This window comes from Rhinopithecus bieti, unplaced genomic scaffold (assembly GCF_001698545.2).
Source record: "Rhinopithecus bieti isolate Rb0 unplaced genomic scaffold, ASM169854v2 scaffold_83126, whole genome shotgun sequence".
Lineage (NCBI taxonomy): Eukaryota > Metazoa > Chordata > Mammalia > Primates > Cercopithecidae > Rhinopithecus > Rhinopithecus bieti.
In genome coordinates, this window is record NW_016830431.1 from 160,211 (window position 1) to 176,626 (window position 16,416).

Consider the following 16,416-nt stretch of genomic DNA (forward strand, 5'->3'; position numbering starts at 1 on the left):
ATACTTTCAGTGTGTGTCTTTTATTATCAAATATATCTCAAAGCTAAGAAAAGGGTGATTTAGGCCAGGTGCGGTGGCTCACGCCTGTAATCCCAGCACTTTGAGAGGCTGAGGTGGGCGGATCACGAGGTCAAGAGATCGAGACCATCCTGGCCAACATGGTGAAACCCCATCTCTATTGAAAATATAAAAATTAGCTAGGTGTGGCGGCAGGCGCCTGTAGTCCCAGCTACTCAGGAGGTTGAGGCAGGAGAATCGCTTGAAACCGCAGGAAGGCAGAGGTTTGCAGTGAGGTGAGATAGCGGCCCATTGCACTCCAGCCTGGGCCAACAGAGCAAAACCCGTCTCAAAAAAAAAAAAAAAAAAAAAAAAAGGCCGGGCGCGGTGGCTCAAGCTTAATCCAGCACTTGGGAGGCCGAGACGGCGGTCACGAGGTCAGGAGATCGAGACCATACTGGCAACACGGTGAAACCTCTCTACTAAAAATAGCAAAAAATAGCCCGGGCGAGGGTGGCGGCGGCCTGTAGTCCCAGCTTACTCGGAGGCTGGAAGGCCCAGGAGAAATGGGTGAACCGGGAGGACGGAGCTTGCTGGAGCTGAGATCCTGGCCACTGCACTCCAGTCCTGGGTGACAAGAGCGAGACTCCGCGTCTCAAAAAAAAAAAAAAAAAAAAAGGCAAATCAAACCAATAAAAAGTTAAGGGGTGAAGTGTCTAAGAGTTGTGCTTACTACCTTTGAAGAACTGTAGATTTCTGTGCACATTATGAAAAAGGAGCCAGAAAGTGTTAACAGAAAACGATGAGGTTGAGCTGGTCGCGGTGGCTCACGCCTGTCGCCTGTAATGCCAGCACTGTGGGAGGCCGAGGTGGGTGGATCACTTGAGGTCAGGAGTTCGAGACCAGCCTGACCAACATAGTGAAATGCTCTCTCTACTAAAAATACAAAAATTAGCTGGGTGTGGTGCTGTGTACCTGTAATCCCAGCTACAGGGGAGGTTGAGGAAAAGAATTGCTTAAACCCAGGAGGCGGTGGTTGCAGTGAGATCGTGCCACTGTACTCCAGCCTGGGCAACAGAGTGAGATTGTCTCAAAACATGAAAGAAAGAAAGAAAAGTATGAGGTTGAGAAGGTTGCCAGATTTAGCAAATAAAATAAAATATAAGACTCCTAGTTGAACCTGAATTTCAGTTAAACAAATGTCAACCTTCAATAATGAGATTCAGAAAATATGACTAAGTATAGAGTTTACTGCAGCACAAACCTTGAGGACAGCCATCCAGAAACACGATTCCAAAGGAATGGGGTCAGTGCTCCAGAGTGAGGAGGCTAAGATTTCACTTATATAGGCAGAAACAGTTATAACGATTTGATTAGTATAACTTGCTACGTTCCAAGAAAGATTCCTTTAATATTCTGTGAGGGGGTATAATGTTCTGAGGGGTCTTATCTCTGGCACTCCTCAATCATTCCAGATCACTTCCAGGAAAAAGCAGAAGTTACAACTGCATGCTGCTGGATGCATGCCACGTAGCCACATCCCTCTCAAGGCTCAGAATAATTTCAAGTTTCAACAGCCTTAAGTTTGAATTATTTTATTTCACACAATGAAATGATTCTCTGTTGTAAATATATCCTAAATATTACATGAAACTTACTGTAGTAAAAAAAAAAATAATAATCACTGTTTATCTGAAACCTGGGACATATTTGTACTAAACAATTGTCCATTGTGTATCTGAAATTCAAATTTAGCTGGCCCTGCATTTTATCTGGCAATCCTGGATATTGTTTTACCTACATTGTGTGAAACGAAGTCTTTTAAAAGGGCAGCTTCTTGGATTCCATGTTTGTTTTGACTTAGGTGAAGCTGCAGAACTGCTGCACACAGACAAAGGCTGAACGCCCTGTCCAGCACAGGGCCTTATTCGCAGTAGGTGCTGGATATTCTTTGCTCCTCAAGCTGTGTGAAGATAGGGTGTGCATCCGTCTTGCTCACCACTTTTTTTTTTTTTAATCCCCAGGTCCTATTACGATGCCTGACGCTCAATAAATATATGATTAAATGAATAGCTACCTCTCCTGCCCCAAAAAATTGCAGGGTTGACCTTTTAGCCCTAGCCCTTGTGGTTGGCTGATGGACTTCTTGGACAGGACCCAGTTCTGATTTCTTGGCTTGTCTTCCTCTTTGTTTTCACTGTGTGTGTCTCGGTTGCTATTTTGTTCTGTTTTGTGTATAAAAAGACCTACCATTACCCACAATGCTTCACTCTTGCTTTCTTGCCTTTCCCTCTGGAATTTGGGGATTGCTCCTAGGCCCCAAGACTCTCAGCCCTTGGGGAAACCTGAAAGTCTGAAGCACAGCAGCTAGGACTGTTTAATGAAATACTGCAGCATGGCCTGTTGCACTATAGAGACTGAGGATAAGGCTTTGGTGTGGGGGAGAAGATCAGGAGAAAAGACAATCTTTTTTTTTTTAAGACGGGGTCTCACTATATCGCCCAGGCTGGTCTCGTACCCCTGGGCTCAAGTGATCCACCTACCTCAGCCTCCCAAAGTGTTGGGATTACAAGCGTGAGCCACCGCACTCGGCTGAGAATCTTTATTATATTAGTGGTAGGGAGGATTTTATACATTTGGGATTTTTATCTGTCCTATAAATACCTGAAGTACAAAATGCCTCTAAACTCTTAACTGCATTAATTTTCTTCCATAAAATTAAGAACTTAACCTAAGGATCGTCTCTGTAGTTTACTCCCACAAATGAGTAAAGATTGTAGAAGTTATTTCTAGTGAGAGAAGGCGAATGTGGAGAAAAATGACTTGTGCTTAGAGGATTTTGAAACTGGAAGGAATTGAATAACTTAGTATACTTTTCATACTATTATTCTTTTTTCTGGTTTTGAAGATGTGTGTGAGGTCCAGAGACTCCCAAAATCATACAGTGAATGACTCAAGTAAGTGAAAAAGTATCACTCAATGAAACTCAGGTCTGGGCCCACAACCCACTTTCTCTAGTGTTTTTTTTTTTTTTTTTGAGATGGAGTCTCACTCTGTCACCCAGGCTGGAGTGCAATGGCACGATCTCGGCTCACTGCAACCTCCGCCTCCCAGGTTCAAGCGATTCTCCTGCCTCAGCTTCCCAAGTAGCTAGGATTACAGGTGCCCACCACCACGCCTGGCTTATTTTTGTATTTTTTAGTAGACGGGGTTTCACCATGTTGGTCAGGCTGGCCTCCATCTCCTGACCTCATGATCCACCCACCTTGGCCTCCTAACGTGCTGGGATGACAGGCATGAGCCAGTTTCTCTAGATTTTAGCAGTCCAGACAGGTGAGGTGGCTTCAGGGTGAGAAAGTAGTAAAATCAAGCACATAATGCTAAGAACATACATGATATTCTCCTTGACATGCCAAATATTGTTCTTGAGTTTCTGAGTCCAAACTTTCCTCCACCATTGAAGTTTCTTGTGCTCCTTGATAGGTAGGTGTGTGGTTCACTCTTCCTATATTGTTAAGTCTTTGTCATGAGAATAAAAGAGACAACTTGACCTTTGAGAATAAGATGTTATTTAGAATATTCCCAAAAGCCTAGTAAAAATCATACATTTCCCCAAGATAAGACTACTAGGCTTACAAAAAAGTCATGGTGCTTTGATTTCAGCTGGAAACATAATCTGTGTGAAGACTCCTGGTTTTATCCATGCTACATATACAGGAAACGTTTTCATTTACTTTTATTGTTAAGGTGACCGCAAAATTGTCGCTGCCAAGCTTTGCTTTAAATTTAGGCATGGAAAGGAGAGCTGGAATAGCTGGCTTTAATTTTTAAGTGTGACATGCATCAGAAATATTTTAAAACATGGGATCCCCAAGCAAAAAATAGTAAATGTGTCATTGGTGTTGAAGTTGGAAGCCACATGACATTGTGACATGACTGAATTAAGCAGAGGCTACTGTGGTTTCGAGATGGCTCGTTTCTATGCTAAAGGAATTTTTGCACTTTACGAATTGGAGAGGAGAAAGGCCACAGAGATTTCTAGGTGGACAGAATGCATCTGGTGTTGTCCTTAGATGTAAATATCCGAGATAGTTTCAAGCTGTTGTGAGGATGGTATAACCTAAATGCTTCCACATAAACGCAGTTACTTCAGGGAAGGCCAATGAGGTAAGAAGGGAGGGAAATAAGGAAAAAAGTTATCATGCAGGAATTCATCAAATATTAAGTCGTTTTCCCGTAGGAATGATTAAAAAGCAAACGAACCCCTTCTATCCATTCCCAATGCAAATGAATTAGAGGAAAATGCAGCTGCCTCAACAGAGGTACTTACCCCTCCCAAGGGAAGCTGAGGTCTCATTAGGGTAGTAAACACCGTGCCAAATGTTTTGAGAGTGCCGATTGAGAGATGGTACAGATACGGGAAACGTTAGCATTTACTTTGGATGTTAAGGTGACGCAGGGACCGTCACTGCAGCGCTTGCTCTGCGTTCAGATGCGGCAGCTCAGCGCAGCTGTAGGTGGAGGAGCGTGCCAGGGAGAGGGGAGCTGGGATGCGGCTGCGATCTACGCTCGCAGGGGTCTGTCCTGCCTCCGAGGCTGCACTGCAGTGGGCGTGCAAGGCTCGCGTGTACCGAAGTACAGGGGACCTGTCTGCAGCAGGAGGGACTCGAAGGACACGGAGGATTATGAGATCACTGAAGGCACACGATTCAGAGGCGCTCGCGGTCTAGCTCCCCCAATTTGGGCGGAAAGTCGAGCTGCTCACAACGGCGGTCCTCGCGAGCGCCCAGCGCAGCGGCTGCAATGCCTCGTCCGGTCCTGCGAGGGCCGCTAGGAGCGAGTCACGGCGCGGGGCCGCTCTGGTCGCCCGCGAGCGTCGGTGGCCCCGCCCCGCCCGCAGCCGCGGGTGGAGGGTGAGGGGCCTAGTTGGACCGAGTTGGAGTGCGGGGGAGGGCGCGGGTGGAACCAGGCGGCGCGGTTTGTGGGGGCAGGGGTGGCCGGCCGCAGTTGCCGCGGAGTTTTCTCGCTGGTGGGCGGACCCGAGCGGAGGCCCCGAGGAGAGCTGGGAGCGCAGGCTGGACGCCAGGTGCCCGGCGGGACCGCGAGGGACCCGGGCGTCCCCTCGGCCGCGGCGGTCGGAGGAGGGGCTGTGGGGGCGGGGACCGGGGCGCGGCGGGCCCGAAGGTTCGGAGGGTCGCGGGGGGCGTCTCTTCTCCCCCGAGGGGGCTACGGCTCGCCGCCCGCCGGCTCTTTGTGAGGACGGGTCCGCGGGTTTCCCCGGAGCGCGTTCGCGGTGGGCGTTATCGGGGAGCCAGGGGAATGGTCCGACCGACCGTGCCCTCGGAAGAAGGACCTGTGAGAGCCCGGCCGGGCTGCGATCGGTTGAACCAGGGCTTCCGGAGCTTTCCCTGGTCGCCGGGCGTTCCAGGCCGGCGCTGGCCCTGGCTGCCGGGCGCGACTCTCGGGGCCACCTCCGGCCGCGGCCCCGGAGCGTGTGTCAGAAAGGAAGCGGCGCTCGGCCGCCTGGGGGATGTTGTTGTGTATTGAGCGCTGCTAGAAAAGCACAGTCTCCCTCTCCAGGCCTCAGAGATAGCTCGTGGGGGAAATGCAGAGATCTTTGAAGGAGAGATTGCTGTGGCTCGCCGAGAAGCCAGGTCAAGCGTGGGGCTCTTGAGCGTATCTACGGGCTGGCGTGGTTTCTTGACGATTATATAAAAGCAGGGGGTTGTTGATTCCTTTAAAATTCAGCCCTAACGCTACCCAGGCACCAGCCGCTGTGGTCAGCTTAGCTGGGCTAAAAGTACGGACATTTCTGTCGGGATTCGGTGGCGTTGGGTGTAAGTCAGCTCTGCCAGCTCTTCGGCCGGCAGCTTTTCGGCTATTTGAAAAGTACCTGACTAGTGGATTCCGAGGCGTACCGTTTCCCAGGATGGTCTTTGGGGTAATAACCGTCTGGGACACCTTCTTTCGGTTGTCATTTCTTCCTATTTGTCTTGTGTGTCTTTTGTTGTGGTTTATCTGGTGGAACATTTTTGGTTCCAGGTGAGATGAGAACTGTTGGTTTCTAGGATTGCCACAGTCAATATGTGAATTTAAGCAAATGATCAGAAATAATAGGTTTGGCCTCAAGTCTTGCCTTGCTGCTGGTTAGTAGTGAGCTTGTAAAGAAATGAGAAAGCCGGGGCTGGGCGCGGTGACTCAAGCCTGCAAGCCCAGCCCTTTGAAGGCAGAGGCGGGCAGATGGCTTGAGTCCAGGAGTTTGAGACCAGCCCGGGCAACAAGGTGAAATCCCGTGTCTACTAAAAATACTAAAATTAGCCGGGCGTGGTGGCCGCGTGCCCGTAATCCCAGCTAAGGCATGAGAATAGCTGGAACCCGTGGGCGTAGGTTGCAATGAGCCGAGATTGCGCCACTACGCTCTAGCCTGGGCTGTAGAGAGACCCTGTCCGCCCCCCCCCCCCAAATGAGAAACCTTTTGAGGTAAGGCCAAGAAATAATGTAATAATGAATATTTATATATTTATTGAGTGCCTACTACCTACCAGGTCCTGTACTAAGCATTTTATGCATTAACTCAGTTTATCCTCATAATAACTCTGTGAGGATTGTACTTCTAGCAGAAGATCGAGAGCATGGAACCCAGAACCACAGTGTCTCAGTTCAGGTCCTGGACCAAGCATTAAATTAAATTAATTAATTAATTATTTGAGACGGAGTCTCGCTCTGTTGCCCAGATTGGATTGCAGTGATGTGATCTCGGCTCACTGCAACCTCCGCCTCTCGGGTTCCAGCGGTTCTTCTGCTTCAGCTTCCTGAGTAGCTGGGATTACAGGCGCCCACCACCACTGATGGCCGGCTAATTTTCCTATTTTTAGTAGAGACAGGGTTTCACCATGTTGGCCAAGCTGGTCTCTAACTCCTGACCTCAGGTGATCTGCCCACCTCGGCTTCCCCTACAGGCGTGAGCCACCGCACCCGGCCAGCATTTTGTATATTAACTCAGTTTATCCTTATGATAAGTCTGGAAGGGTTGTACTCCTAGTGATTGACAGCGTGGAATCCAGATCCACATTGTCTCAGTTCAGGTCCTGCCTCTGCCACTTTGTAGCCATGTAACCGTGGGCAGATGATTTCCCAGTGCCTCATCTGTAGAAAGGTGATAGTAATTAGTATTTATCACATAGGGTTGCTGAAAACATTTAACGAGTCAGAAAGCATATGTGAACTGCTTAGAACAGGACCTGGTATACAGCACTGTATTTTTCTACATACACTATATATGTGTGTGTGTCTGTATATATGCCTTTTTCTTTTTTTTTTTTTTTTTTTGAGGCGGAGTTCTCGTCTCTGTCAGCCCGGGCTGGAAGGCAGGGCCGGATCTCAGCTTCACTGCAAGCCCGCCTTTCGGGTACGCATCTCCTGCCTCAGCCTCCCAGTAGGCTGGGACTACAGGCCCCGGCCGCCACCTCGCCAGCTAGTTTTTGTATTTTTATAGAGCGGGGTTTCACCGTGATTAGCCAGGATGTCGATCTCCTGACCTCAGTGATCGCGCTCCGTCCTCGGCCTCCTCAAAGTGCGGGGATTACAGGCTGAGCCACCGCGGCCGGCCTTATATGCCTTTGTCTAGCATACCACTATAATGGGTGTCTGCATGTATGGCTTTATTTTTAACATAACGCCCTATATATAATGGATATGTCTATATAGGCCTTTATTTTCGCACATACAGCTATGAATGTGTTGTGTATATATGGCATTATTTTATACATACACGGAACTATATGTGATGTCTGATAATGGCTTTATTTTATAGCATTACATTATATATATGTGTATGTCTGTTAATATGGCTTTGTTGTTTTATACACTAGCACTATGTAATTGTTTGTATGTCGTGTATATGCCTTTTGTTATATTTATTTTTTTTTGAGATGAGTCTCGCTCTGTCAGCCCAGGCTGGAGTGCAGTGCCGGGATCTCAGCTCACTGCAAGCCCGCCTCCGGTTCACGCCATTCTCTCTGCCCTCAGGCCTCCCGAGTACCGGGGACTACGGTCGCGCCGCCACCTCGCCCGGCTAGTTTTTTTAGCTTTTTAGTAGAGAGCGGGTTCACCCGTGGTAGACCAGGATTCTCGATCTCCTGACGCTCGTGAATCCGCACGCCTCGCCTCCCAAAGTGCTGGGATTACGGCTTGAGCCACCCGCGGCCGCCCCCTTGGTTATTTTATACATACACTTTAATATATGTGTGTATGTCTGTATATATGCCTTTGTTGTTTTTATACTACACTGTATATATGTGTGCATATCTGTATATATGGCTTTATTTTTATACTACACTATATATGTGTGTATGTCTGTATATGGCTTTTTATACACGCTATATATGAGTGTATGTCTATATATGGCTTTGTTATTTTTATACACACACTATATATATGTGTGTATGTATGTATATATGCCTTTGTTATTTGTTGTTTTTCCATTTTATAGAAATCTGAGGCATAGAGAAATTAAGTAACTTGCTCCAAGTCATACGAGGTAGTTAAGTGGTAGTGCCAGGATTTCAGTCTGGTTCTAGAGCCTCAAACTGTTTTACACCTAGATTTCTTAAGTTTCTGCGTTTCCTGTTTGCTTTTTTGTATGTGTTTTGTTTGATGATTAGTACGTTCAAGTGAAGAAAATCGGGGGGTAGTTCTCTTGGAGGTAGCAATGAAGTGCTGTGGAGAGCTGAAACAGCTTGATCTCTTTCTTTCCCCCAGGAACATACAGCAATCTCTCTATTGCGTTTTAGTGAGAGTTTTACAGAAATGGGGTGAAGAGATGATCGTCTATCTTAGACAGTTATTATGCTTTGTGAATGTTTAATCTTACCAGGTTTGCAGAGGTTTTAGAACCAGATTTTTTTGTTTTAAATCATGGCTTTGCCAGATGTATATGAATTTCATATAGAGTATCGAGTTTACCAATAGCTGCCCTCATGGTTCAATTTCTTAATTTGAAAATGGGTGTCATGATGATACTGTTTCATAGGATTGTTGTGAATTAAATGAATACATGTCAGAACTGTTGGTACTAACATTACTAATGCCTGTACTGTAGTACTTACTACCACCACTACTGTTGCTGCTATTACTATCACCATGTATATTCCCCTAGTGCTAGGGGAGAAACTTAAAATAGCCCATTGTAAGGATTTTTTTTTTTTTAATTCTGATACCTAGGTATCTATTCATTGGGCAGGAGAAAGCCATTTTCTTTTTTTAGATTGAGAGAAGTCCCTCGGCCGTGGTAGCTCATATGACTTATTTGGAGATATAGGTAGTAAAATGTTGAAATGTGAAATGTAATTTTGTATTTAATATGCTCTGCTACTTCTGATTTTTAGTTATATTTAGACTTTATATGCTGTATTTTATTTTATTTACTTATTTTTTCAGACGGAGTCTTGCTCTGTCGCCCAGGCTGGAGTGCAGTGGCACGATCTCATCTTACTGCAAGCTCCGCCTCCCGGGTTCACGCCATTCTCCTGCCTCAGTCTCCCAACTAGCTGGGACTACAAGCACCCACCACCACGCCTGGCTAATTTTTTGTATTTTTTTTAGCAGACATGGGGTTTCACTGTGTTAGCCAGGATGGTCTCGATCTCCTGACCTCATGATCTGCCCACAGCCTCCCAAAGTGCTGGGATTACAGGCGTGAGCCACCGCGCCCGGCCCATATGCTGTATTTTAAGATTAACTTTGTGAGTCAGCATTGTACTTTGCCTCTTTTTTTTTAATGCTCCCCAGACCAAATTCATTTTTTTGATTTACTCTCGAGGCTTGAGATTTTAGACTTTTGATGAAGCGTAAGTAGCACTTTGTTAAAGGAAAGCAGTGTCTCGTAAAGAGTGTCTTCCTAAGTATTCGCTTGATGCTTGTTGAGATGCGTGTTTATATATCTGATCTTCATGAGACCTTTTAATTTTTTACAAAAGTTTTTGAGTGCCCTTAATTTTGATGAACTATGAACTCTTTCGCAGTTGGACATTAATTTTAAGAAGACAACTAAACACTTTGGGGAGATTTGAGATATTTTATGTGAATATTTGAGTGTAATTAAGAGTCTTAAAGATTAGAGATGGGTTGGGTAGAACAGTAATATATTACAAAGGACCTTCAAGTTATATTTCCTTCTCTGACTTCTGGAAAGGACTAATTATAGTGACAAAAAAATTTGCAGTTCTTAATTAGGTTTTGTAGAGTCTTTATTAAGAAGTTGTTGACTGTATGCAATTTCATTTGTTTTATTTGCTTTCTCCAATTACCAATAAACTTGAAATTAGGACTGTGGAGAAAAATGTGTGATGTGTCGGTGTGTATATATATATACTATACCTATATATTTTTTCTTTTTTTTTTTTTTTTTTTTTGAGAGACAGTCTTGCTCTGTTGCCTAGGCTGGAGTGCGGTGGCATGACCATGGCTCACTACAGCCTCGAGCGCTTGAGCTCAAGGAATTCTCCCGCCTCAGCCTCCCGAGTAGTTGGGGCACGCGCCACTGAGTACTGAGTACCACGGGCACGCACCATCATGCCTGGCTAATTTTTGAAAATTATCTGTGGAGATGAGGTTGTGCTGTGTTGCCCAGGTTGGTCTTGAACTCTTGGGCTGAAGCAGTTTCCCATCTCACCTCCCAAAGTGCTGGGATTGCAGGCATGTGCCACTGTGCCCAGCTGGATATTTCTTAAAGGAGTATGTTTGGCTTCTAGTAACCTCTTTTAACAGATATAAATGGGAATCTGGAGTACATTTCATTTTCTGGTCTTCGGCTTGTTCTGTTGTGGTATTTTTGTTTGTGAATTACCTTGGGGCAGTTTGGTAGTATGTTTGGAAGCAATGAGGCTCAGATCCATGTAGAAAGAAAAGTAAGGTAACCTCGAAGTACTTTGCTAGAGGTGAGCCATTAGTATTTTTTTGTACTATACCTTTATTATGGCACTTGTTTAATTTTGTATTTGCTATTTGCATGTCTGTTTCCATCAGTACTTTTAAACTTACTTAGAAAAGGGACTGTATGTTACTTTTGTTTCAGTTACAGCACAACCTGACACATATATTCACTGCATGTGGTATATGCTCAATAAATATTGGCTGAATTTCAGCATTTAGTATTTTAGTTGAATGGTTTAATTTTTGATTATCTACATATTGGAAGGTGGTCATCTTTTTTTCCTTTTTTTTTTTTTTGATGGAGTCTCCCTCCGTCACCCAGGCTAGAGTGCAGTAGTGCGATCTTGGCTCACTGCAACCTCCACCTCCCGAGTTCAACCAATTCTCCTGCCTCAGCCTCCCGAGTAGCTGGGATTATAGGCGCCCGCCACCATACCTGGCTGTTTGTGTGTGTGTGTGTGTGTGTGTGTGTGTGTGTGTGTGTGTGTGTTTTTAAGTAGAGACAGGGTTTCACCATGTTGGTCAGGCCAGTCCCGAACTCCTGACCTCAGATGATCCTCCCACCTCAGCCTCCCAAAGTGCTGGGATTATAGGCGTGAGCCACTGTGCCCGGCCAGAAGGGGGTCATCTTTAAAAAATGGAGGCTTCTGTCATTATGGAAAGTAAGTAGGAATAACTTTTGTAAACTGGCTTCTGCTTAGATTCATCAGGTGAAGAAATGCTATGGCTAATAGCACTCTTCACTAATTGGTATATCTGCTTTGGGCTATTGAAAAATGGCTGATTCTTGTTATTCTCTTATGGAAGTGCTTTCAAAGTAGAACAGAAGTTAGGAACGTAGGAAATCTATCAGCTGGAAAATGAAACTGAGTAATTGAGTTAAGTTAAAATGAAAATAATTGGCATTTGCTCTATCCTAGATGATATCATCAAGTTGAATCGAAAGGAAGGGAAGAAGCAGAATTTTCCAAGACTAAATAGAAGACTCCTCCAGCAAAGTGGTGCCCGGCAATTCAGGATGAGAGTACGGTGGGGAATCCAACAGAATTCTGGTAAGTTTTGAAAGGAAGCTTTAGGCCGGGCGCGGTGGCTCAAGCCTGTAATCCCAGCACTTTGGGAGGCCGAGACGGGCGGATCACGAGGTCAGGAGATCGAGACCATCCTGGCTAACACGGTGAAACCCCATCTCTACTAAAAAAAAAAATACAAAAAACTAGCCGGACGTGGTGGCGGCGCCTGTAGTCCCAGCTACTCGGGAGGCTGAGGCAGGAGAATGGCGGGAACCCGGGAGGTGGAGCTTGCAGTGAGCTAAGATCCGGCCACTGCACTCCAGCCCCGGCGATAGAGCGAGACTCTGTCTCAAAAAAAAAAAAAAGAAAAGCTTTAATGAAAAGCTGTTATTTGTGTGTTCATAGTGTACTGTCTTTAGCGTATGCTTAATGTGGAGGAAATGCATCAGTACTCTTTGTGTTTTGTGTTTCCTCTATGCCTAGGTTTTTGTTTAGATCTAAAACCTGGTAAAAATTTCAGTAGCCTTCCATAGGCATAACACTGTTTCTTAAACATTTTAAGTCATTTAAAAGTAACTTCAGTTTATACATAGTCTAAATTATATTCAGAGTTTAGAATTGCAAAGGATCTCATAAATCATGAGCTCCTATCTCCATCCAAGTGAGATGTTCCTTTACTAGTCTGCCTAATGGATGACTAACTCCAGCTTAAATAGATTCAGCGAAGGAGCATACTGCCTCACAAGCATGAGCCACTGTGCTTGGCCTCTTAATTTGAATTAAAGCATGCCTGGCACTTTAGTAAAGTTATAGAAAGCAAATTCTCTTTTGTATATGAGAACTCTTTAATTATGTGGAGACTACTATTACATTCTGCGTAGAAAATGACCTTCAGACTCCTTATCTTATCATCCAAGAACTTTAGGATTTGTTGAATCTTAATGCTTTAGATCTAATGTGGAACTCTATATATTTAGTTGTTTTTGACAATCTGGAAGCTTATTTATTTATATTTATGTTATTTATAACCATTATATATTACCATTATATATATAACCATTTTTGTATTTATATTATTTATAATCATCTCTATTGTAGGCCGTAATTGAATACTAATATATATGGCTTGTTAATTTCTTTATCAGCAATATCAGAATTTTAGAATAAATCTTTGTTCAAATAAAAGAACTAAACCTTTTCAGATATGTAAAATTTTGTTTGACAAACTAACTTCCAAATTGATTTTTATTCTATATGTTGCAAAACATAAAAATAATCTCCAGTAGGTTGAACATAATTCTGTGTTTACAGCTAATATCCCATTATATCCTCAAAATATGTATAACTGAAGCCTAGCACAGTGGTTCATACCTGTAATCCCAGAAATTTGGGAGGATCAGTTGAATCCAGGAATCTGAGACCAGCTTGGGCAACGCAGGGAGACCTGTCTCTACAAAAAATTTAAAAAATTAGCTAGGTGTGGTGGTACCTCCTTCTGGTCCCAGCCACTTGGGAGGCTGAGGTGGGAAGATGGCTTGAGCCTGGGAGATCAAGGCCACAATGAGCCATGATGGCACCGCAGCACTCCAGCATGAGACTCTGTCTCAAGAAAAGTACATGCAACTGAGATTGGGCCCTAAAAAGAAACTATTCATCTGTAATAATTTTTTGAATGGTTGAACCTAAGGGAGTGAATTTCATGACAGGTATTTAACTGTAGCAAATGAAGTTTAGTTCCAGTGATTTATATTTACATTTTTTCTTTGAGATGGAGTTTCGCTCTTGTTGCCCAGGCTGGAGTGCAATGGTGCGATCTTGGCTCGCTGCAGCCTCCACCTCCCAGATTCAAGCTATTCTCCTGCCTTAGTCTCCCAAGTAGCTGGGATTACAGGCATGCGCCACCATGCACAGCTAATTTTGTATTTATAGGAGAGATGGGGTTTCTCCATATTGTTCAGGCTGGTCTCGAACTCCCAACTTCAGGTGATCTACCTGCCTTGGTCTCCTGCCTCGGCCCCCCAGAGCGCTGGGATTACAGGAGTAAGCCACTGTGCCCAGCCTAAATATTTCTTATAAATGTTATTGAACATACTATGTATTTTTTGTATTATTTGTTTGTTTTTGTATTATTTGTTTTTAAAATAACTGTTGAGAGTTCATTGAAGCCAGAAATATATTCATTAATTAATGTTTATCAAATATTTAACATTAATATATTTCAGTGTTAAATACTTGATAGATACTCTAACCTGATTGGGTCCTAGGGTTATATAAAGATATGATCTTCTACTTCAAGGAATTAATTTCCAGTATTAGAGATAAGATGGAGAAGGTAGTATGGGAGAAATGTTGTAAGAGAAATTCAAATAGTATTATAGGACTTTAGAGATTTTGTACTAAGAAGATCAGGAGTGATTTCATGAATAAGGTGAAATGTGAGCTGGTCCTTGAAGGATCAGAAAAGCTTTTCTTTTATGGATGTTATGATCTGAGCCTTGAAATAAATGATATCTAGGGGCAGCTTAGGATCTCATAAGATTGAGCTTGTCCTTGTATGTTTACTGCTTACATGTGACAGGGGCTAAAATAGAACAGCTGCCACTGTTACTGAATGTACAGAGATAGAAGATTGTCTTAAATTATGATTGGCTAGGAAAAAGTTCAGATTTCCACTTTGTAATGTTAATGAGGATGTTAGCTTGAGGTAAGAGAAATAATTAGGACAGAGAGCTCTTTGCAGATCCGCAGTATGATTTCTGATGGCTGAACAAGTCAGTGAATGAAATCTTTCTAACTTCATGTGTGAATAATTAGGCACTCAGTAAATACTTGGAGAAACAACCCAGGTGTTCTTCAGTGGTAGAATGTATAGAGTGTTCTTCAGTGGTAAAATGTATAGAGTCATTCTACAGTGGTAGAATATATAGAGTCATTCTACAGTGGTAGAATATATAGAGTTCTTCAGTGGTAGAGTGTAGAGTGTTCTTCAGTGGCAGAATGTATAGAGTGTTCTTCAGTGGTAGAAGGTATAGAGTGTTCTTCAGTGATAGAATGTATAGAGTCATTCTACAGTGGCAGAATATATAGAGTGTTCTTCAGTGGTATAGAGTGTTCTTCAGTGGTAGAATGTATGGAGTTCTTCAGTGGTAGAATGTATAGAGTTCTTCAGTGGTAGAATGTATAGAGTTGTTCTTCAGTGGTAGAATATATAGAGTTGTATAGAGTTGTTCTTCAGTGGTAGAATGTATAGAGTGTTCTTCAGTGGTAGAATGTATAGAGTTGTTCTCAAAATGTCATCAGGGACCCTCGGGGATCCCTAAGACATAGGGGATCCACAAGATCAAAACTAATTTAATATTAATACTAAGGCATTAGTTGTATTTTCACTCTTGCTCTCTCAGGAATGTACAGTAGGCTTTTCTGGAGTCTACATGGTATCTGATAATTAAAGTAGATTGAATGCAAAAGCAGGATCTTAGTTCAGTGGGCTGTAACAAAGTACTGTAGACTAGGTAGCTTATAAACAACAGAAGTTTATATTGCACAGTTTTGGAGATTAGCAGTTCAAGGTCAGGATGTCAGCAAGGTCAGATTCTGGTGAGGGTTCTCTTCCAGGTTGCGGACTTTGGACTTCTTGTGGTATCCTTGTGTGGCAGAAAGAAGGCTAGAGAGCTCTCCAGGGTCACTTTTGTAAGGACACTAATCCCATTCACGATGGCTCCATCCTTATGACTTTACCTCCCGAAGTCCTCACCTGTTAATACCATCATATTAAGTGTTAGTACTTCAACATGTGAATTTTGGAGAACTACAAACATTCAGTCCTTAACAAGCAGTTGTGAGAATCTGGTTGTCTTCTATTAAGGCAAACACCAAAGAGATCCAAAAACAACACTCTTCTTACTAAATATTTTTGTTTGTTTTAGAAAATAAAAATAACTAGGCCAGGCTCAGTGGCTCAGCCTGTAATCCCAGCACTTTGGGAGGCCGAGGCAGGTGGATCATGAGATCAGGAGATCGAGACTGTCCTGGCTAACACGGTGAAACCCTGTCTCTACTAAAAATACAAAAAATTAGCCAGGTGTGGTGGTGGGCACCTGTAGTCCCAGCTACTCGAGAGGCTGAGGCAGGAGAAAGGCGTGAACCCGGGAGGTGGAGCTTGCAGTGAGCTGAGATTGCAGCCACTGCACTCCAACCTGAGAGACAGAGCAAGACTCTGTCTCCAAAAAAAAAAAAACACACACACACACACACAGAAAAACAAAAAACTAATGGATACCAGGCTTAATACCTCAGTGATGGAATAATCTGTACAGCAAACCCCTGTGATACATGTTTATGTATGTAATAAACCTGCACATCCTGCACATGTACCCCAACCTTAAAATAAAAGTTAAAATTTGTTACTTTTCATTTAAAAGAGATGTGTATCCTATGTGTAATGAGTTTATTATTATTAAGTGAAATGGTTTTAACT

General features: G+C 43.7%; 2 protein-coding genes across 5 annotated transcripts in view; one reads left to right on the forward strand and one right to left on the reverse strand.

The window, feature by feature from the left end:
- The window catches only part of RUBCN (rubicon autophagy regulator), a 74,599-nt gene extending 69,696 nt beyond the window's left edge, over positions 1–4,903 (reverse strand). For both annotated transcript variants that reach the window (XM_017865506.1, XM_017865505.1), the window contains exon 1: positions 4,328–4,903. The gene's annotated coding sequence lies outside the window, so the exon portion shown is untranslated. The remainder of the gene's footprint in view (positions 1–4,327) is intronic.
- Positions 1–16,416, forward strand: part of FYTTD1 (forty-two-three domain containing 1) — a 50,375-nt gene that overhangs the window by 8,096 nt on the left and 25,863 nt on the right. Inside the window, exons 1-2 of one of the 3 annotated variants that reach the window (XM_017865513.1) lie at positions 5,288–5,651; positions 11,850–11,981. In XM_017865513.1, coding sequence (XP_017721002.1) covers positions 5,603–5,651; positions 11,850–11,981 — 181 coding nt within the window. In that variant the 5' untranslated portion in view covers positions 5,288–5,602. Of the gene's footprint in view, positions 1–5,287; positions 5,652–11,551; positions 11,592–11,849; positions 11,982–16,416 lie in introns of those variants that run through there. The other 2 variants (XM_017865515.1, XM_017865516.1) reach the window with 2 other exon arrangements.